Below are 22,761 nucleotides of genomic sequence, written 5' to 3'. Positions count from 1 at the left end.
CGTGACCTAGCCCTTTTAAGAACTATGTGTCAACCTGCGAGGCCTGTCAAGAATATGAGCAAGATCAAGCTAAGGAAACGATGATGTCCCTTGAGACGCCAACTCGACCTGGTAATGAGTTGCTGCCAACCTGTTAAAGTTTGAAGGAAAAACCTCAGATTACTACAGTGATTTCTTTGAGTTTGACCATCTGAGATCTCTCTTGTCAGTGTGTGTCATCAGAAAGTTAAATGCTCATTTTGTGCACCACGGCATATCTGAGCAACTGGTGACTGATAACAGTTCACAGTTTACATCACGTGGCTTCCTAAGGTTTGTGAAGGAATGGGACTTTGAACATCTCATGAGCAGCCCACATTATAGTCAGGGTAACGGCAAAACAGAGAGCACAGTGAAGGAAGCAAGAAAATTCTCAGAAAGTGCAGAGGAGTGGATCAGATGCATTTCTACCCTTACTCAATCATCATAACACCCTGCCTGCAAGTGTTCAAGTTAGTCCAGCAGAGCGTCTCTTTGACAGAAGGACCAGGAGCAGGCAGTTTCAGACAAGAGCTGTGTTGAGCCAAGCTCAAACAGTGACAGGCTCAGTATTACAACAGAGGTGCTGTTGATCTGGATCCCTCCAGAAGAGATGTAGTAAGACTAAAACTGTTTCAGCTGGGCCAGCGAGAATGGCAGAAAGGGATTGTGCGAAGTTGACTGGATGAGAGATCATATGAGGTCAAGATGCCCTATCATGTGGTTCATGGCAACCGCGTTCACCTACAAAAGACAAATGAGCCGTCACCGCCATCGTCAGACCAGGCCTCTGCTGAGGTGCCTGTTCCCCTTGTTCTGCAGTCCAATGAGTTACCAACTACCGTTCACAGAGAAGTAAATCCACCTGCATCAAGTCAAGAAAAATAATGCTCCTCTGAATAGGCCCGAAGTTGCTCCAACTGCAGCAGTCTCCACCCAAGCCAGTGCTAAGACGATCTGAATGTCAACAACGGCCACCAAAGCACTTTAGTGACTTTTTTTTGACTAAGCCATAAACTGTTCTAAAGACTAACACATTGTAGAGCTTGAATATGTATTTCATTAATACATGCTTAATTCAGATTGTGTATAAGTCAGCTAGTGTGTTGGTTTGTAATTTTTCTTTCCTTTTTCATTAATAAAATGAGGGTTTATAATACGATGCGTTATGTTGTATAACTTAGCAGCATGTGCGTTCTCTGGAGGCCCGCTCCCGCTACATGTAGTTCAACCTACTTAAATATTCATGGTTAGTTGCGATGTAGATTTCATTGACTAAGCGTCTCTTTGTTTCATCCTGGTCGTCCTTCATTTTATTACAAACCACACAGAAAGGTAGTTTAAAATTAACCTAACTCAGTTAAAAAATCTATTATTCTTCAATTAATTTCCATCGTGACCATTAACCTGATTTAAGTTCAATGAAATTACGCTGCATGAACTCACTAATTTCTTCACATTTTGCTCACTGATTAAATAGACCTCATCGTGTTATGTTCTAAGTTTAATTACTGAAAAATATATTTAAATCAGGAGCCTTCTAACATATTGTAGAGCTTGTATATTTATTTCATCAATGCATGCTTAATGCATATTGTGTACAAGTCAGCTCGTGTGTTGGTTTGTAATTTTCTTTTCTTTTTCATTTATAAAAGGGAGGGTGTTGTATAAGATGCGTTGGGTTGTATAACTTAGCAGCACGTGGGTTCTCTAGAGACCCGTTCCCGCTACTTCAACCTACTTAAATATTCATAGTTAGTTGCGATGTAGATTTCACTGAGTAAACATCTTTTAGTTTTATCCTGGTTGTCCTTTCTTTTATTACAGACCAAGCAGAAAGGTAGTTTAAAATTAACCTAACTCAGTTACAAAATCTGCTGTTCTTCAATGAATTTCCATGGTGACCATTAACCTGGTTTAAGTTCAATGAAATTACGCTGCATGAATTTATTTATTTCTTCACATTTTGCTCACTGATATAGTACTTTGGTGACTGTGTAAGCTGCTCTCATGCATTTTCATTTTTTCTGACTTCATCGTGTCATGTTCTAAGTTTAATTAATAAAAAAATTTTAAATCAGGAGCCTGTATTCTCTGGAAGGAAAAATAGGGGGTCCAGATAGGGGTCCAAATGGGGGTCCAGAGGGGTCCAGAAGAGTCTCCACTGGCGGGTCCAGATTGAGGGGTCTTTGTTTTACTCAGGGAGCAGAAACTGAAAAATGGGAGTTTCGTTCAACCATCGCCACAGAAAATGTTTGACACCTGATTCTTGTAGAGAAAGACCTCCTGATCAAAGCCAGGTAGTTCGTAAAGTTGAATAGTGGCATAGGTTTCAAGTTAAGGGGATGTTTTCTTGCCCAACCCACGGCTCAGCATGGAAACGAGGCTACACACTCGAACGCAGTTTACATCGCTATTTCTTGGTGAAAATCAACGAAATCAACCACTTAAGCTAAATTCACTAAATATACATCTACTTCATTTTTAAGTGGTTACATATGTCACATGATTGGTCATGTGATTTTAAACGTGACCAGTAGCAAATGATTAAGAATAAAAAGCAGCGAGATTAAGGAATGACGTTTCGACAGCTCCATGTCATCATTCTCAAATCATTCTCAAATTCTCAAAAAAGCTGTCGAAACATCAATTTTTAATATTGCTGCTTTTTATTCTTAATTGTTTATCGAAAACCTTAGTAACAAATGTGCGACTATTAACAAACGTGCATTCGCAGATGTTTTGAAGAATAACCCCACAAAAACGAAATGTGTATCCCTTCTTTATTAAATTAACTTTCTTTTGCTCTTGCTATCATCTTAGCAAAGCCTTTGGAAATAAAAACTGTTTACTTTATATCACTTTTTATCAGTTTAGATCTAGCACGCAAACAAGCCTAGTCCCTTGGAGGCAACAAACTAAAAATTATCAATCACTTATAAATGAAAAAGAAAGAAAATGTTGCCGCTTTTCGTTTCTGATTTAAGATACTGCAATATTCGAATTTATGAGTATAATACTAATAATAACGAGTATTGTTCTCACTCAGAATCAGAGTCCTCGGAATCAGAATCAGAAACGAAGTCTAAGAGAACTCTGTGCCGATTTCTACACATGTCACTGCTGGCCATGCAATAACATGCCTCTGAACATAAGCCTGTGTTGTTACACGAGCAGTTGCTCTGACACCCTCTCTGACATGTGCAAGTCGTCAGTTCCAACAGGCTACTCGGAGCTGGCTCTTTTGTCATGTAAACCGGCTTCAGCGAGGAGTCTTCCCTCACCCATCCATTACTTTCGGGCTGCAGGAGATGCTGGATTGCAGTCAGAGCCTTTCTCCAAACAAAGTCTGATAGTTAACTCTTTTCAAGTGTTGCAGTAGGCTGTCAGATGTGGGTGGAAGAAGCTCATTCTTCTGCTTTCTGTTTTGACAAAACAGGAAATACCTCAACTCATCCATAGTGCGTGCTTTCATCCTTGAGCTCGGGTAGAGATCACAGATGAAAGCTTCACATTGGGTGGCAATGCCATCACTCAGGTTTCGCTGGGAACCTAGAAGACCTAGACTGTCTTGATGCTGCTCATTGTATAATAGCACTTGCCATCCCTTTTTCTTACCGATTCCGGCAAGGGCGCTGGTGGAGTCGCATCCAGTAATGGCGTGTAAGGGCGGAAGGGCACGACACATTTTTTCGCCAAGCTCTTGCGATACGTCATGAACTGGAACATAACAGAGACAGTCTTTCACGCCAGTTTTGAACCAAAATTCAGTGTAGTTGATATCGGAAAAATGGGATATGCTGAGAGCGAGAACATTCGTGTCTGGTGATTGTAAGACAATATGACACTCTGGATAGGTATCTGCAACATACTTAGCATGCAGCAGTAACCTGTCAAACAACAATACACAATAAATTAATGATGATATAAAGTTGCTGCACTAATAAAAGGGTACTATGTTTTCAACTGGATTGAGATTGACGTCTCAGATTCAACTTTATAGATGGGCGTGAGGAACTATTTATTTGTGTCTGCTTCTTCGTGGTCTGATTCCAGAATGTCCACGTCTTCGCGGTGACCTCTTCTGACTATCACTGCCTGTCTGCCATTCTCAAATCCTCCAGCAATGACAAGATTCTTCTCAGAAGGGAGCTGCTGTTGTCCTAACATACAAACCGACTCTGACAGAAAGTCACATAGATTTGTCTTGTTTTGTGGATTAGGAATATACTTCCCCCTCTTTTTCGGCACAGGCGTAGAAGGTCCGTCGATTTTAACCTCCTACGAAACGTTCAGGGAACCTCTGCATTCACGTTCTCCTGCTTTTATCGACACATCCCAGTATTGGTCGAAGACAATGTGAACTTCTTTGCAGTTGGTGAGTGATGTAGTGATAGCTTTAAAGTATTTGATGCGAGTTTGCCAAAGGTACTACTTCCCGTTGATTTCAGTACTTGAACTAAAGCCATGCCATGATAAATGGTGTATCGTGGGAAAGGTCGGAGTCGTGGGCAAACATTAACTTTGCCTTCAATAAGAGCTGCCAGGGTACTCTTGGTTGTCTTCCTCAAGCTGCCTTCTTGATAAGCCAAGGAGAACGGGACAGATGAAAGCTCATAGCTAGAGCTTCTGAGGTTAATCTGCCTCACGTTGGCGGCGATCAAAAGGCGTCCAAACAGCTCTCTATCAGCACCAACTGTAACCAGCTTATCATTGACTGCCTTTACCTGGATTTTCCTTGTTCTACTTTCGAAAGTTTTCACCTTGAGCTTTGGAATTGGATCCCAAAAGCTTACTTGATTAGTGTTCAACCGTTTCTCTACAAAGGTGTTCATCTGCTTGCGTCCTTTTTCAGTGCTTCTTATCAAACCATCAGCGTTGTCATTGGGTAAGATGACGCCCGTAGCGAAGTTGACTAACAACTCAGATTCTTGCATGAAAGGATTAGCCATCAGTTCAGTTGTAAAGCATGAAACAAGCTTCTAAACATCAGCCTCATCGCGCGCTACCCGTTTTGCGCCAGCCTCTTGTGTATGTCCACATGGTCGTGCTCTTGGGTAAACATATTTTTAAGGGCTGTAGTAACTGACGCACGCTCGTGACTAGTGAGGAACCAACAATCTAGCGTACCAGGATTCTGGGAAATACCAATTATTCCCCCTTTTGACTTGGAGTCTGCTTTTATGGTCTGTTCCAGTGCCATATCTGTCCACACCTGGGCAAAGGGCTTACCAGAACGACTAACTGCATGATAACCATTCACAAATTCTTGATGAACTTGAGGATGCTTGGTGGCCAACTGCCTTATGTCCATTATGTATACAGGGAGCCAGCGTGCATAGTTTGGCCTATCCATCATGAAGGAATGTGGAACCATAGCTGACACACTTGACAGATGTAGTTCCCAATTTCCAGTTCTTTCAGCTTTGACAAATTGAAGAAGCAGCTTCACCATTTCCCCATACTCCCCCAGAAAGCAAACATCTTTGACTTAGCTCTGGACTGGGCTGTAAAATTTTGAAAAAGCCAACATAGCTCTGTAGTTTCCTGCTGCAACCCATTCACGCTAGATTGTACATCTACGTTCATTGTTATTTCACATCTGCATTCTTCTGCTTTTCTTATCTTCATCAACAAGACGCTCTTCCCCATCTCCAGCGTGGCTTGTGTACCATCCTATGAAAGCGTCCCACATCAAACGCAAAAATCCTCCATTGCTGGTTTGTGAGCTTGAATTCCTCTGTTGTAAGACTTCCCCTTCATTACCGCTGAGGCTGTCCCCGCTGCATATACACCAGACTCAATAAGGTCTTCCAATCCAGAACTGCAAAACTTCTTTCCAAGCTGCAAGAGAGGAAATTGAGAGCTATGTGGAATCCCCCAAGCTGAATGACAGTGCCTGAAAACTCCTCCGGAAACTTCCTCTGAATTTGCTTCGCCTTCGTGTAGATAGCAAGGTCAAAGGTGATGATGGAGTCGGCCTTACCCAGGTTAGTAGGCATCTTCTGGGCGTGTTTCATAACTGTGTAAACTGTGCAGAATTAGGTGGATGAGCCTTCGATCATAGGACAGTATCCAATTTTGCTCGCAGAAGGAAGTTCAGGATACAAGATCGAGTTGAATCCAGCCCAGCTCAGAACTGGTTGCTCTTCCTGCATTTCAATGCCCATCTTTAATAAACTTGCTGGCTTCATACGAAGGAGAGTCCAAGTGCCGTCTGTGTTAGTTGCTTCAGAGAGAACACCACCCTCACCCATGAGCCATTCTTTGTCAACGGCACCAGTATATTGAGTAACTTTAGGTCTTCTTCCATATGCTGAACATTCTTGCAACTCATAAACACTTCCACCTCTCTTCAGGCTATCATGTCTCTCCGAATGATTTCCAGCTATGGTAGGCAGTGGTTCTGGACCAAAGACCATGGTTGTGGCATGGGTAGTATTTTTGCAATCTATCGTTTCCTCCTTTAAATAATTGTTATCGGCAGCAAATTGCACAAAAGACCCCGGAGAGATGTTTGATGGGATGACTGTTCCATAGGTTTCTACTTTGGCCAATACTTACGTTGCTAGACTTGTATCAACTGATTGCAACTCATCGTATGACGAACTGTGCCCCATTCCATTCAAAAGGCCAACTAACTGCTTGCATCCAGTCAGGTGATGAACCACCATTGCAAGTCCTATTTGCTTCAGGAGCTTCACGTGGACTTTTGATGCGCAGTGAATGATATCTTGGCAAATACTAGTAATGCACCTCTTGTCCTCTATTTCGACACAGGGACACAGTTGGTCAAAGTCGTCAACTCCAGACTCATGGGATGTAATCATCAAACGAACTAGCCAGTACAGACTGGGAGGAATTATCCTTCTTGATGACTCAAGGGACATATCGTCTATGTTAAGGGGTCTTAATGTGATACCACTGCACTGACGTATTTCCTCCTTTACCCACCGAGCTGTGTTTACAATCTGCTGAGTGGCATTAAACGAAACATTGCTTACGGATCTGGCATTCTGTGCAGCTGAAGCATTTAGCACGTCTTGCAGTGATATGTTCCTCAAATAAATCACCTCAAGCTTACTCCTGTTGGCATGCTGGTGGAACATGATCTCTTCTCCGAAGTGCTTTTGAAGACGAAGTTTCAGGTGCTGTTTGCTGTAACTTTCGGCCTTGATTCCTTTGTCCTCCAGGAGTTCACGATATTTCAACAAAAGCGATAACATATCGCATGCCTTTCCTTGGTAAATTCCCTCACTAATTTTGGCTGCCAACTCTTTGAATGCTGTATCATAAAATGCTTCTCCTTCTATTTCTCTAAAGCCCTTGTGCTTTAGATTGGATTGGCTAATGTGATACCACATTAGCAACTGCACCGCTAAATGTATTACGGTCTCACAACAAATTCCCCAAAATAAGCCCTTGAATGATTGAAATATTTGGAAAATCGATTTCTTCATCTTAAAGCCTGCATTTGTGAGTTATGTAGAATTAAAATGTATTGTTTTTTGAATGGAATTCTTGCTTTTTGTTAAGGCCATGAGGCACTAAGGTGAAAGGTTGGGCACTCCAATAAGCTTCTTTTGTAACAAGAATTTTGTCAATACCACCTTGCCTGTAGGTGTTGCTAATTTGGTCAATACATTGAAAAGAAAAATCTTGTAGTGAATGTGAGATGCCGTTTAAGTGGACTGCAACTTCACATGATTTCTTATTTGTAACCATAGATGACTTGTGATTTCTAAATCTCGCTTTGAATTCAGTGGTTGTTGAGCCAATATACTGAAGCTGACATTTTTTGCAAGAAACCAAATAAATGGCGTTTTTAGAACTACATGTCAAATTGGGTCTAACAATGTAAGATTTACCTGTTCTAAAGCTAAAAAAATTTCTCGATTCGACAAAATAATTTTTACAAAGGTCGCATCTGCTCTTGTAACATTTATAGCAACCTCCCTCAAGTGAATTGGTGTTTTGTGTATTTGTTGTTACGTATTTAGAAGGTGCTAAAATTTCTTTAAGATTTTTAAATCTTAAATATATGCAGTTTATTAGGATCTAGGATAAAATTTAATAGTAAGTGCTTTTTGAAGTGTTTCTACTCAATAAATTTCTTTCGAATCAGATACTAGTATGATCTGTGCATTGCAAGAGAACAGTCCTTAGGCATACATGACATAGTCAATGATCAAGGGTTTGCAATGCATTATAGGGCGATTTCAAACCTGGAAGTTTTCCGATGAGAGAATCCATACAGCAGAGCAAAACAATGGATTGACTTCTTTTCTTATGTTGAGTGTTTTAGAAGCAAAGATCTTTCAATGATTGTCTAGAAGGACATAATGTGCGACAAAATAACCGGATTGATCGTCAACACAGAGAAATGTAGTCGCCATTATGGTGACTAAACCAGAATTTTTGCCGAATTTTGGTTGCCAAGGATGAAATGTTAGTTACATTGGTGACCGTATCAGTCACAATTTCGAGCCCTGGGATGGCTTTTAAAATACTACGCTTAGTTAAGCCTGTAGTCTTGCAAAAAGAAAGGGCCAAACTGGCCCTTTCTTCGTTTTTCTGGGAGCCACCTCTGGTTGCAACGCAGGATTCCCGCAATGGCACGTTCTGACGGAAAAACTGGACCAACATTCTCTAGTTAAATATGACTTCTGTTTTCATTCATTTAACTCATTAACCAGGCGATTCAAATTCCAAAACTGTGCAACTTTCAGAAATGGCTGAGAGAGGAAGCCCTTTTAATGACTTCGCTAACCAATTCTGGTTTGAAACCCTTTTGCACAGCAATCTCATCGAAAAATGGTGGGAAGAGAACTTCAGACTATTTAGACACATGTTCAAAAATATTGTCCGAGTGGCTGGTCTGGATTTGTCTTAGTTTTTTAGGATTTCTTATAGGTTTTTGCCATGAAAACAAACGTTGTCAGAAACCGAATGAGATTTTCAGTGACCGAATGAGATTGATGTAATCTGGACACCACGGGGTGCGAGATACCATCTGACCACAAGTGGATGTATCTGTCATCTCAACCTTGGTTACCTAAACCATGCCTGATGACAGGGTAGATCAAACTTTCACTTTGGTTAACTTTCTGTTGTCTCGAGCGGCGTCAACAATTTTCCACGAAATTAAAACACATCACAACGCTTTTCATTGCCTACATGTTGATACTGCTGCTAAAAAAACTACACAGACGACTATATGGGATTATGCAATAATTGCATAATCCCAGAAAAATGAACCTTACACAGTATTACAAACCTGGTTATTAATAACAGAGTAATGACAAATTGCATGATGAGTTCCAAACCGACCAACAGCTTCTTTTGCTAGTTCCTCCAGGTTTATTTGGTCAAAGGGTGAAAGATCCTTCTCTATTTGCGAGTATTTCTCCGGGCAATTCATAATTTCTCTCCACCTCTTTCCATCCAATTCAGGGCAAAAGCAAGTTTCATGGTACACACCTCCTGCAAAATAAGCTGTGAGCTGTCACAACCTGCAACTGATTTTTATTGAAATAATTGTTTTGGTCAATTTCCCAGGTTCACTCACATAATTTTCTACAACATTTTTTCCTTTTATTCTAAACAAGGAAATTATGTTTCAATAACTAAAGCTATAGCACCACTCAAAATAAATGCAACAGAAGCCGCACCTTCCTGCAAGATGACATTGTCAGATGCTATCAAAGTCGTCTTGTACAATACATTAGGCATCTTAAGATACCAGGATGGGACAAACTAGGACAGCTACCAGAAGTAAATTTACTCAACCGGCATGCGCATGAGAACTCTCAAATCATTTCTCTGCTGTCATCGTCTCGTCGGGGACCCCATTTTGCCCGACTTGCCATCATGTGGAAAACATGAATATTTTGCTCTTGTTTTGCCCTGGCAAGTGATCCAACTGACCATATTTTTAGTTATGTCGATGAAAGTGTTTATTAGGTTCACATTTTCCGTGATTCTAGTGTAGAAATACTACACTGAAATATGAAAAAAATAGAATAAAAATACTCCTGGTCGGTTCATTTGTGTTTCTGCAGTCACTGTTCAGTCGCTGTCACAAGTGTGTAAGCTCAAAACGAAATACTAACTGCGTGCATTGAGAATACATCAGTGGAACTACAGTCAATAAAATGTTGTAAGAATGAGTGCCATGAAAGTATCTATCAAGCAAGTAAAATGCACATTTTCAAACTGATGTTTAGTTGTTGTTATTGCTTTTTTTTAACTACCGGGAACTTGATGTAATGTTTGTTTTATTTTTCGAATGCTTGTTACAATAACAGATGCAAATTGAAATGTTCACCCAATGCCAGGATCCTCTGGCAACAGGATTCTCAAAGTCCTCAAACGTTCAGTGGTTAAAAGCCATCTGAAGTAGGTCGATCAGATTGTTCATTTAATTTTTCCATACGTAAATTCTGGTTTCTTTATTACAAAGAAATACTGACAGAGATGTTTGCTTCGCTTATAAAGAAGTATCAATTCAGCATTGACTGTTCACCATCAGTTTCCATCGTTTAGCTTAATAGGATAAGATTTCCACCATCTCTTTAGTCTAAAGGAAGTCATTGCTTTTGTGAATAGCTTTACGAAGCTCAAGTTATTGACGTTGCTGTCCAGTATGAAAATACACATCTTAAGCACTTAGTCTTTAGCAACACCACGGGATCCGCAAAAGTTTCCCACGTCCACTGCTGTTCCCATCCTGGCCTTCCTGTCTTTGTATCTTAATATCCCTATTACTAAATAGAGTGACAACCTTCCATCACCAGAGTTATTCCAAATGGAGCTTGAGCGATGCAAAACCCGATACCTATCACTGGAACTGGAACTGAATATGTAATTTAAGGCTCACACCAAACGCTAAAGGAGGAGGATCATGTAATCTTGTCTGTAATGGATCTCCTTTCAAATATCTCAGAGTCCTAATTGATAAGCACTTGAATTTTCACAACCATATTGAGCACAGTCCACAAAGTCTCGCAGAAATTGGGTGTTTTTAAGGACTTCAGAATCTTTATTCCCATGGCTGCAGCTAAACACCTCTACAAAACAATAATTTTACCCATTTTTGACTACTAAAGAATTGGTTCATGCTTAGCATGCGTGTATTGAGTTATGGATACACGCGGGAAGTTTGAAGATCACGAAAGAAGTGCAAGAGCTGCTTGAGAGCAACTGTAGCTTCTTAGTGTGGTCCAGTATGAACGAAAAATCGCTCCTGTAGGACTTTTGTGCCTGTAGCGACTAGAACTTTCTTTGCTTTTGGGTGTCACGTTTTTCCGTGATCCCTGGGAATTATGCAACCCACTCTGTAATACTTCAGCGTTTTTCATTATGCGGAGTTTTGTGTTTTCATTTTTCGCCAGTGCTTGTTAGTGCTGAAAGTTTTATGATGGTTTCTACCGTGTTTTTTCCTTAGCTGCTTCACTGTTGTGTGAGCCCTGAAGTACAAATTCTAGAATTCGAGTTGCCACAGTTTTTTGAGCCACACACATCACACACCCCTGATCACTTTTGTTTCTCTCGTGTTTACGCCCAGTATGATTAAACTTGTACATTCAAACTGTGACGTCTGTAGCACTTACTAGACCTACATTCATTCAAAACACTGTGTTTACTGGATGGACTGATTATGGCGAAGCCGGTGATTTCTTCCCTGATGAAGGTATCGGCCTCATGAGCGAGGGCGTTGATGTGGCAATACCAAGCTCTGACCTTCGTGATGACGGTGTTCCAGCAACATCGAAGGTTAAGAGAAGTTTGCAACGATCTCATGCTGGATATCAAGCATTCCTAACAAAGCTGTACAGAGATATGGAGTGTTTACTTCTCAACAAACAGAACCTCGAACTCATTAACAACAAGCTTAAAGTCGTTCAGCAGCATTCATTAACTACAAACGAGCGCATACCATCTATTTGGAAAGTCTCCATGATAGGGTGGAGATTGAGGCGGCAACTTTGGAATATGAAAGTCACCTAAAGGAAAAGTTTGAATTTTTCCAACGTGTCAATTAGTGGATGGCCAGCTCTCAGCCGAGCCTTAATGTTCAAGCACCTTTATTGGAAGACGACATTTATCCGAGAGATTCTCTAAGTCATCACGGCACTTCAGCTACGAAAAGCAGTCAGCATTCAAGTTCCTGTTTAAGTGTGAAAATAAAGGAAGCCAAGGTCGAGAGGGCAGTTGCTGAGCTACGGTTACAACAGCTGAAGAAGAAATTAGAACTGCAAGAAAGATGCAATGCTTTACTCCAACGGCAGAAGCTTCTGGACACGGAAAAAGACATTGAAGCAGCTGCACTTAAAGCCCAAATTTTGGAAGCTGGCATCGGCAATGCAAGCATTAGAGCTGAGCACAAAAGGGTCCTAAGTGCGCCATCGTTTAAGACCGTGTGTGTTGAACAGAAATCTTCCATGGATGACCAGAAAGAAATGTTACCCCCTGCTGCAACTTGACCATTAGAAGAATTACCTTTTCCAGCTAAACAGCAGAAGATGTTGAACCCTAATGCCCCTAAATGGTTCACTAAACCTTCTGACAGAGATATCCATCAGTCTGATGGAAGTCTTCAGCAATTTGTCCAAAAGCAGCAGCAGCTGATGCAGCTCCACCAACAAGCGTTTCAATCCATGGCATCGACAATCAGACAAGGATTTACTTTACCTAAACCTGAACTTAGTTCAAACTGCAAGGAAACTGTTAAAGGATCGTTTCGCCCATCCCTTCAAAATTGCCACTGCCCATGTAAATCAGGTAACCCATGGTCCAGCTGTTAAACCTAATGATCAGAGAGGATTACAGACCATTGCAGAAAAGTTGAAGGACTGCCAAAACGTGTTGGAGTCAATTGGATATTTAGATGAAGTCAACAGTGCTGATAATTTAAGGAGCATTATCGATCGTCTGCCCTTCCATCTGAAAGCTAAATGGCTTGGCATTGCCAACAACATCCAAGAGTCCCATCAGCATCCTAGGATTCATAATATTTCAAAGTTCATCTCTGAAAAGGCCTGTGCTGCTAACAATCCCATCTTTGGTGGTGCGCTTAATAGTGACAAAGACAAAAGTAAGAAGGATGATCGGGTAAGATTAGTCCTTTAAATACAATGGTGCCTTTTTCGTGAGAAAACATTAGTTATAGAAAAAGGTTTGGCACTTTCTGAGAGACATAGTTAACCTTTTTGAACCGTGCAAGGAATCTGTTTCAAAACGAAAGAACAACTGTGTCGCCTCAAAGTCTAATCTAATTAATTTGCAGAGTAACTTGCTGCTAAGGAGTCTTCAGGAATATTTGAAGAGATTTTGTAACACAAACCTTAAAGAAAATCTCTGCTTAAAATTCGCGTTTTTAAGAATTGCCATTAATGCAAGATATTTAAATGCCGCTGAAGACACTAAACAAAGAGACGTACAAACATTAAATTTATATCAAGTTAAAGTTTCTGGACGTGCCACAAGAGTGGCTTCTTGTTTGTTTATTCTGACCGTGTGAACAAGAGTCACTGATTTGTCAGTTACAATAGCAACCACTCATGCATGAAAAATAAGTGTCAAGTTACCATTTGAAACTAACAAATAAAAATATCTTGTTACATTTACCTGTAACAAAAACAAATTTCAAAACTCAGCAGTGTTCTCATTCCAGGCTTCTGTAATTTCTTTGATTACCACTTCAAAAACAATCACTTGAAATTACTAGTACCCAGTCTACCTGTCAAACTATCCATGACTGTTGTGAAACATGTCACCTACTAAAAATAAACCCCAAAAGCAAACAAAAGAATACAATCAAAATTTTAGCCCAGAGGCAAAAATTTAAAGCTCACAATCCATTTGGGTTCTTGAAAAAAATGTAAACCTCGCAATGCATTTGGGTTCCCAAAAATCTTCTCGCTCGCCAAAAACAATAGTTGCAAACTTGTTTACCCTCCAAAGCATTTCTTCTAACTAGAAAAGAATTCTATAAGATACATTTGCATGACTGTTATGTCAGGTTTGGATCACTCAACCCCAGCCTGCAAACAGGCTCCTGGTGAGCCCCAACGAGTAAAGCCTGTAGACATTCTATTGATGCCACCATTCCATGATATGATTGGTTAAATTGCTGATTTGACACGACTCCCTCCGTTCGTTACATTCATGCATTTGCCATTCTCTTTTTATTTTCAGTCTCTCAACTTTTCGATAATTAATTTCACACATGATTCTGAAGGTTACTTTATGCTGTGTTATGAAGAGGAATTTTAAGGCATCATGGTAGGTAAATTTTTACAAAAAATGCGAAAACTATTTTTTTTGCTGTTCAAATTGAGAAGACTGAGATAAATATTTTGCAAAAACAATGGTAAGAAAAGCTTTTTTACTTTTTAAGATAAAGAAAAAAACTATTTTTGAATCTCATTAAACCCTGACAAGTTCCTGTCACCTCTAATTAAAATTCACCGCCGGTTGTCACATGTAATGTGAATTGCGGTGTGGTTGTCTTTAACGCTAGTTAGCTTTTGTTCTTGACAAGCTTTGCTTTTACTCTTCTTAATGTCCGGACGAAAATGCTGTTTTCACCTTCAAAGAAGCCAAAGAAGCGAAAATCTGGAATCAATGAATTCAGTGTGGAACAAGCAAGATCTTTGGCTTTCAGCGACTGTGGGTCGTACTACAACCAAGACGAATGGTTATTCGAGGACACTAGTCCAATGAAGCTGTAGAACAATGCTGACAATCGGTTGTAATTGTCTTCATTTTTCAACGAAATTTCCTGATCGAGTCAAAACAACATTTTGAATTATGGTGAAGCTTATCAGTTATCTCCCATTATTTTATATTATGTTATTATTACAGATACAACTTCCTTTCGATTAGCGTAGGTTAGGGACATTTTTTGTTCAAAGAATCACTTCTTACCCAACAGCTGACATTTCCGAGAGCATTTTGTCCCTCAGATTTTCATTTGTTTGTGGCTCAACATCGACTTGCGAGGTTCGCTTGCTGGCCCGCTTGCTTGTTCCACTTCAAGATTTCCTCTATGGTTTTAATAAATGTCTGGAGAACAAAGAGGTCTAAAGTTGAGCAACATAATACCAATTGTGCCAACGAAATCTTCTGCGTAAAAGAAATCACTGCAGTTTACACACAAACCTTTTAAAGCTCTGGTATTTGGTCCTTCGAATGATAACACTGCACTTCATTTGAAGAAGTGTGTCAGGCTTTGTTTAATTTCGCTTCCGTTTCAAAGTTATGGCCTGTTTTGTAGAAAGGAATGTCCGCATTGACGATATCAAACTTTAGGAGGTTGTAAAAAAACAAACCACATCCGGAAGATCGTAGACACGATTTTTGAGGGTGATGTGTGAGAAAACATTTCGATGTTAATCGTGCCGTTCCGATAATTCATGCATGGAAGCTAATTAATTTAGGCGAAGCAGTGTTTCTGGGTATTTCTTTTAATATCCCTGCGACATTGAATTTTTAGAGAATTTCAAAGATATGATTGTATAACTATTAAGCTTTCAGAAAATGTATAGGTTGATGGGGTTTTCTTTCAAAGCGTCAGCGTAAGAGCGCGATTTCCAAACACTGTCAATCTACCTACCAAGATACCTTAAGTAGAGTGGAGCCGTTTGGCTGTGCTATAGCAAATTATTTTTAGAGGTCAAAGGCATGCTTTCAGGACTTTCTGCTGTTATCTGCATGTCCCTTCCCAGAGTTTGACACCTCTATCAGTTGCCATGTGCTTATAATTTCTTTAGGCTCATTTCAGTAGTGCAAAATATATTTTACGCTCTCTAAGTATTGGCTCGGGAGAGACAAAGTTTGAAATATGCCATGAACATGTTGTTTTACTCGCACTCTATATTGGATTAGTACTGTTTGCAAGTATAGAAAATGTAGCTTCTCGACGGGTCTAATTGCCTCATTGACTGATTTGTCACTAGGCTAAACACCGGGGGCCGATATGCACATCAAAAACAAAGTTTACAGGTCCCCGTCCCGCCCCAATCGCTTCACTCTCCAAATTCTTCAGTTTTGCACTAGGCCCCTTGCTTTGCTTGCCAAAATTTTTCTCTGTCCTTGCCGGGAGCCTGTTCACAGGCTAAATCAACCCCCACCAGTACATGAACTCAGCATGAATCCAAAACGTAAACAAAAGAACAAGCTTAAATTTGGACCTGTAGGCAATTTTAAAGCTTCCATTTGATTGAGTTCATGAGAATCTTCTCGCTCGCCCAAAGGGAAATTCCCTTTGGTTTGCAAAATTTCATAGTTCAGGCGCAACCTGTACATCTCAATGCTACATACCCTCACGTAAAATACTTCAGTCAATGCTAAGTTCTGTTTGTTATTTTTAATTCACTGTCAATGAACTCCACCCAAAAAGTAAACAATAAAAGTTTCAGTTTTAATACAACACACGTAGTTACGTAATATCTAAAGCAATAAAAGTGCCTGTGCTATCTACTCATGCACTGATTTCCAATGTCTCATTTACTAGTAAGCAGAAATAGCATAAAAAACTTAATGCAAGTAAAACACATTTAAATAAAACGTCATAAGCTTCATATTCCAAAATTGTCCTCGAACAAGTGATAAGGCATCCTTGGCTTTGACAAAATTGATGTGACAGCTGATACTGAACCAGTATAGTTCAACTGATGTTCCCTTATACACTTATGGCTAATATCAATCTTTATCTAACAATGACTCTTTCAGTGTGTGGTGCAACCCGAACTGACAGTTCAAGTCAATAAATGCTGACTTGTGAGATGCTTGTGAAATACTTGTGAGATACTCACTTGTGAAAGTTTGTGTGGTGTAACATGCAACAAAATGTGGGATTGCAAAAGAGTATTAGCTTTGGTGCAAACCGCACAAGCTGAGCCTGGATATGCATTCTAATAACCAGGAAAAAAGCCTTAAAGTAACAACATTTTATTTTTTCATACAACCACCTTCCCACCTATATGCATTAACCCGTTTAGATGATGATATAATTACATGTGTGACATTTAAGATTGCAGAGAGATTGCTAGTGAAACTGCATGTACTGACACTGCCTTTGATTACAAGGTTTCTATGGGAGAATAACAGCTGGAAATCGCTCCATTTTACTAGACTTTAAACATTTTATTAGGTGAGTGCACATTTTTGGAATGTAATATTACATAGTCTTAGTGTCATGCATGAATGTAAGGCTTGTTCCATAAGCTTTGACAAATATGTACCCCACAGTCTGATCCATTTTGTGGTTACTTGAACAGGGGCAACACAGATTGTCCTAATTTTCTCTGTAAGAAGACTTCTTGCTTACTCAATATCACCATGGATGACACCATGGAAAAGGCTGCCATATAAATTGACTGGACCTTTAGAGCAACCTAAACAAAATCTAAGTCGTCTCTGCCATTGGTGTGGATTTGTTGCTGGCATGGGCCTGATAATAATAATCATGATCTCTTTTCAAACTGAACACAGAACCATTTTTTTGTTCCAAAGAACAGGATTTCAAAGTCAATGTCCTCAATGCAATATGGGCACTTCACATCTCCATAACCCTGTCCACAACAGTCACACTTGCAGAGACAATCAGGAGTGGCATGCAAGAATGGGTACTTCTTATTAATATTGCTGTTTTCACATAAATTATTCTACAATGGCTGATTATTCATGTTTGCAGCCATGTTTGGTGGCTGCTGTGCCTAATTGGAAAATATTTTCATAACATACATGTATGGCTTTAATTACAGACTGGCAGAGCTGAGACAGATCTGTGTGACTGGCTGCTGCCAGAACAGCATTTGGAAGTTGCTATACTCCCAGCTCTTTGTCTAACAAAGCACTTTCTTTAGCCTGAGCAATAGTTTCTCTTTCAATTACCTTGATTTCATTATCAGAAAACGTTTCCTCAACTTCATTTTATGATAAATGAATCACAAAATGGATACAAGTATGTTGAACTTAAAGACACGCCGGTTTGATTTGACAACTGCACATGAGAATCATTCACCAGGTAAGGATGCCTCACTCATGCAAGAACGACGTATTTGACACCGATGATTTGTCCAAGAACACTTGTAATAAACTCTGACACCATGCCACCATTATATGCAAGTGATGATGATGATGATCATGCCTTTTATTACTCCGTCTTGGAGCATAGGCCACAGATAAAACGCCTCTGTCTCTGGCCATCTGTTCAATCTGATTCCAGGTGTAGCCTTTTAACTGAATGGTCCTTTCTGTGTCTCTTTTCCAGGTGTTTCGTGGTCTTCCTCTTCGTCTACTTCCCTGGGGGTTCCAGCCCAGTGCTTGTCGGGCTATGCAGGTGTTTGATTGCCTAAGTATATGTCCGACCCATGTTCACTTTCTTTTCTTAATTTGTTCTTTGACGGGTAGTTGACCTGTAGTCTCCCACAAGGTAGCATTGCTGATAGTATCTGGCCAGTAAATCTGGAGGATTCTGCACAGGCATCTGTTTACGAAGGTCTGTAGTTTTGACACGGTCTTCTCTGTCATTCTCCATGTTTCTGAACCATAGAGTAGTACGGGCTTAACATTTGAATTGAATATTCTAATTTTAGTGGCTGTTGTTATTTCCCTCGATATGTGAAGGATGTTACATCTTCTATGTCACGGTCTGCTATACTGATGTGCTCATTTGACTTGCTATTCACCCTCATGATCTTTGTCTTATCGGTGTTGATTTTGAGTCCTAGTTTTGATGAGATGGCTTCAAGTTTTGAGGTTTTCGCTTGCATCTGGGAGTGGGTATGAGACAAAAGTGCCAAGTCATTGGCAAAGTCCAGGTCTTTGAGTTGGTCTACAAAGGTCCACTGTATGCCATTCCTAGAGTCAGATATTGTCTCCTTCATTGCCCAATCAATGGCGAGAAGGAAAAGGAACGGAGATAAGAGACATCCCTGCCTTACACCTGTTTTAATATTGAACTTTTCGGTTAAACCACTATCATGCAAAATGCGACAACTTGTGCCCTTGTATGTGTTCTTTACTAATGATATGATCTTTCCAGGAATTCCGTAGCTGGCCATCAGGTCCCACAAGGTACTTCTATCCAGGCTGTCAAATGCTTTCTCGTAGTCTATAAAGTTTATATAGAGTGGGGTCCTCCATTCAAGTGATTGTTCTACGATTATACGAAGGGTGGCTATTTGGTCTGATGTTGATCTGGATTGTCTAAATCCCGCCTGATTATCTCGTAGTATCTCATCCACCGCTTCCCTTATGCGTTCCAGGATAATGCAATTTAGGACTTTTCCTGCTGTTGACAAAAGCATGATTCCTCTATAGTTCTTACACAAGCTTAGGTCGCCTTTCTTAGGTAACTTCACCAAAAGACCCTCTTTCCACTCTGATGGTATAGATTCCTGATCCAGATCTTTCCTATGAGGCCGTGCAGCATGTGCACTGAGGTGTCAATATCAGCTTTCAGTAACTCCACCGGGATGTCCTCTGGGCCTGCCGCCTTGTTGTTCTTTAGTGATTTAATTGCCTTTTTAATTTCTGTTTCAGTTGGAGGTTCGCAGTTTATGTCTAGTTCTTGGTCTGAAGGTGGTAATGTTGGAGGGTTCGCTGGAGGGGGTCTATTAAGAAGCTGTTGAAAGTGCTCGACCCATCGCTTGTTCTGATCCTCTGTTGTTGTTAACAGGTGTCCATTTAGATCTTTGATCTGGTGGTTAGATGCCTTGAACCTACTTGACATTTGCTTTGTTGTATCATAAAGTGTTTTCATATTGTGTTGACTGGCCGCAGTCTCTGTCTCTTTTGCTAGGTCTTCAATATACTTCCTCTTGTTGTTTCTCACACTTCGTTTGACATCCTTATTTGCTTCTGCATACTCAGCATGGGCTCTCACTTTTTGCGATCTTGTACGAGCTTTATTTAGGTTCTCCTTTTTCTTTCTTTTTAGGGTGATCTTAGAGATAGTATGATGAGACATCCATGCTTTATTTTGTTGTTTCCTTCGACCAAGTGTTTCTTCGCTTGTTTCCTTCCATACCTTCTCCAACTTCTCCCAGCTTTCATCTATTGGGTCTTCGGATTCTTGCATGTCTTGGAGGATCTGATATTTATTCCTGATTGTAATGGAAAATTGCTGCGAAAAGAGTGGGTCTTTCCGAAGGTTGGTGTCATACTTCACCCTGCTTACTGTGCCTCTAACTGATCTTTTTAATTTAAGCTGCAATTTACCCGCTAGGAGATGGTGATTTGAGCTGGCATCTGCTCCCCTCATTGCTCTTACATCTAGTAGTGTTCTTCTAAACTTCCTAGATATGCAGAGGTGGTCTATCTGATTTTCTGTTCTATAGTTAGGCGAGACCCAAGTAGCTTTATGCACTCATTTGTGTGGAAACACGGACCCTCCTATGACCAGTTCATGCTCTGCACATAAGTCTGCAAATTTCTCCCCGTTGTTGTTCATTTTACCTAGTCCATGTGTAACCATAACTTCTTCATAGCTGACATTACAACATCCAATCCTCATGTTCATATCTCCCATTAAGATGGTCAGTTCCCTTTGTGGTCGGTTGTTGCCCATCACCTTTCTAAGCCAATCATAAAAATGGTCTTTTGTCTCGTCAGCTGCATCGTTGGTAGGTGCATACCCCATTATAAATCTAGCAAGAATCCTGGTCTGCTTAGTTCTAAATGTGGCTGTAATCAGTCTGGAACTTATTGGTTCCCAGCTTACCAGGGCTTTATCTGCCTGCTTGGATAGCATAAATCCCACTCCTTCAGTATGTGGTGCCCCATCATGAGTATGGCCAGAGTACAATATGAGCTCTCCCGTGGCAAGACGGAATTGACCCGTTTGAGTCCATCTTGTTTCTGGAATCCCCAGTATGCTGATGTTATACCTCCTCATTTCCATCACTATCATGGACGTCTTTCCTTGTTTGTACATTGTTCTTACATTCCAGGTTGCAATTAGCGTGTGCTGTCTTGGAGAAAGAAGGATCGGTCGGGCAGGTTCCCGTTGCTGCTGGCTTTCCCTGCTCGGCATCATACATTCAGACGAACCTCTTCCTACAGGACAGCGGATGTGTGTTTGGTGCTTCTGTGTTTCTGTAACAATATAATTTTTACTAGGTGGGGTTGTTAACTCCACGCTAAACCCCCAGACTTGGAGGACCAGCGTATTTTCTGTTAGGGTTTTTTTTCCCTTAGCCATAGTCATGAACTGTTCCTTTTTATGGAAACTAGTTTTAAGCACAAGGTAAGACAAGATCACATGATACAACAAGAAGAAGGCATTCCAGAGTAGATTTCTGCTGCAGAAAGACAAACGGATCTATGCCAATGACAGCTAACTTCTCCACATATCTCCTCTTCGTGTTACTTTTAAGTGACTTACCATATGCAAACACCATACGGCTGGAAAAATTAATCTCTTACAGTTCTGTGACCGCCATGTTTAAAGCAATTCTCCTCCAAGATGGTCGCGTCTCATATTCAAAATTTTTATGAAGTGATGCAAACAGACACTATTGGCCACAAACACTATCTGAGGATTGTGTGTGTATGAACGCAATCTGATTGGCTACAAAAACTATCTGAAGAATAAGGTTACACGGATGGGCTACAAGAACTGTTCGAATATTAGGGTTACAGACATTACTTTCAAAGATGATGACAGAAGTGGCTACGTCTCTTCAAGGCCGGTAGCCACAAAAATATATTTGTACGAAACAACAAGCACCAGTTGACGAATTGTGAAGTTGTCTTGATCACACTGCTACAGTACCACCTGAGACTATGGACCCATCACTTTGCAGCAAAACATTGTCTTTACCACGTGCTCCCACCTTGCGTCCACCACGAATGAAAATATGTAGCACTGCAGTAAAGACAAGTGCAACCGCAATTCAAAAAATACCACAGCAAAACAGACAAGGTTATACCTCGGGGAAGTAATGTATGTGTATTGAGTGGAGTGGAATTTTTTCATCAACGTTGCTTGTAGACTCCGTCATAATCCAGAGTCAAGAAACATGCTGGATGGAAAGTCGAACAGTTAACATGTAAATGCCTATCCTCTAGTTTGTTTCGCTCTTTCGACATGTACATGTGCTGACTATTAGTAAGCCCTTTTACGAACTCTGACGCACTATTTGTAGCTGCTTTAATAGGGTTCGCAGGGTTTTGAAGGTCACTTGATTAGAACTTTATCCAACTTTTTGATCAGAATTGTAAGGGCCGATTTACACGGTACAACTTTGACGCATGTGACAAGTTTACGAAAAAGAAGAAACCAAAGGCTCTGAAATCAAGCTCGAAGGAAACCTCTCGAAAGAAAGTGTCCTTTGTCGAAACCGATCTCTCATCGGAAAAGGAAATTTTATCTGTAGAGCTCTCAACCAAAGATGATAATGTGAGTACTTCTGAAGTCATGTATTCTGTGACTGATTTTCCTAACAAGATCTATGCAGTTATGGAGATACAAGGGAAACCCGTAAGAATGCAGATTGACTCTGGTGCATCGTGCGATGTCCTTCCAAAGAAATACCTTCCAGGAGTTGCACAGATCCAGAAATCAAACAAGCTACTGACAGTTTACAACAAGCAGCAAATCTCAGCACTTGGAACGGCAAGAGTGAGCATGCTTAATCCTAGGACAAGAAAGAAGTATAATGCCAAGTTTGTTGTAGTGGATGGTAACTACACGCCACTAATAGGAGCTTGTGCAGCACAACAAAGGGG

The 22,761-nt window shown here is 40.4% G+C and overlaps 2 protein-coding genes and 1 pseudogene across 4 annotated transcripts in view; all 3 read right to left on the bottom strand.

Moving 5' to 3' along the window:
• The window catches only part of LOC145464958 (protein O-glucosyltransferase 2-like), a 176,052-nt gene that overhangs the window by 138,125 nt on the left and 15,166 nt on the right, over positions 1-22,761 (bottom strand). For all 3 annotated transcript variants that reach the window (XM_081448770.1, XM_081448771.1, XM_081448772.1), the window contains exon 3: positions 9,296-9,501. In XM_081448770.1, the coding sequence (XP_081304896.1) occupies positions 9,296-9,501 (206 nt within the window). The remainder of the gene's footprint in view (positions 1-9,295; positions 9,502-22,761) is intronic.
• On the bottom strand, positions 3,053-4,970 carry LOC145466210 (uncharacterized; annotated as a pseudogene).
• Positions 6,575-9,288, bottom strand: LOC145464962 (uncharacterized). Its single transcript, XM_081448775.1, has one exon. It carries the CDS (start codon positions 7,476-7,478, stop codon positions 6,579-6,581), a length of 900 nt encoding a protein of 299 aa, XP_081304901.1. The 5' UTR covers positions 7,479-9,288; the 3' UTR covers positions 6,575-6,578.

The sequence above is a fragment of the Orbicella franksi genome, chromosome 13, assembly GCF_964199315.1.
Source record: "Orbicella franksi chromosome 13, jaOrbFran1.1, whole genome shotgun sequence".
Classification (NCBI taxonomy): domain Eukaryota; kingdom Metazoa; phylum Cnidaria; class Anthozoa; order Scleractinia; family Merulinidae; genus Orbicella; species Orbicella franksi.
The sequence above is the reverse complement of the archived record's forward strand: the minus strand, read 5'-3'. Positions and strand labels throughout refer to the sequence as shown.

What these genes read in the sequence shown, in the direction of transcription:
- LOC145464962 (XM_081448775.1), bottom strand. Translation starts at nt 7,478, where the DNA reads ATGAAGAAATCGATTTTCCAAATATTTCAATCATTCAAGGGCTTATTT.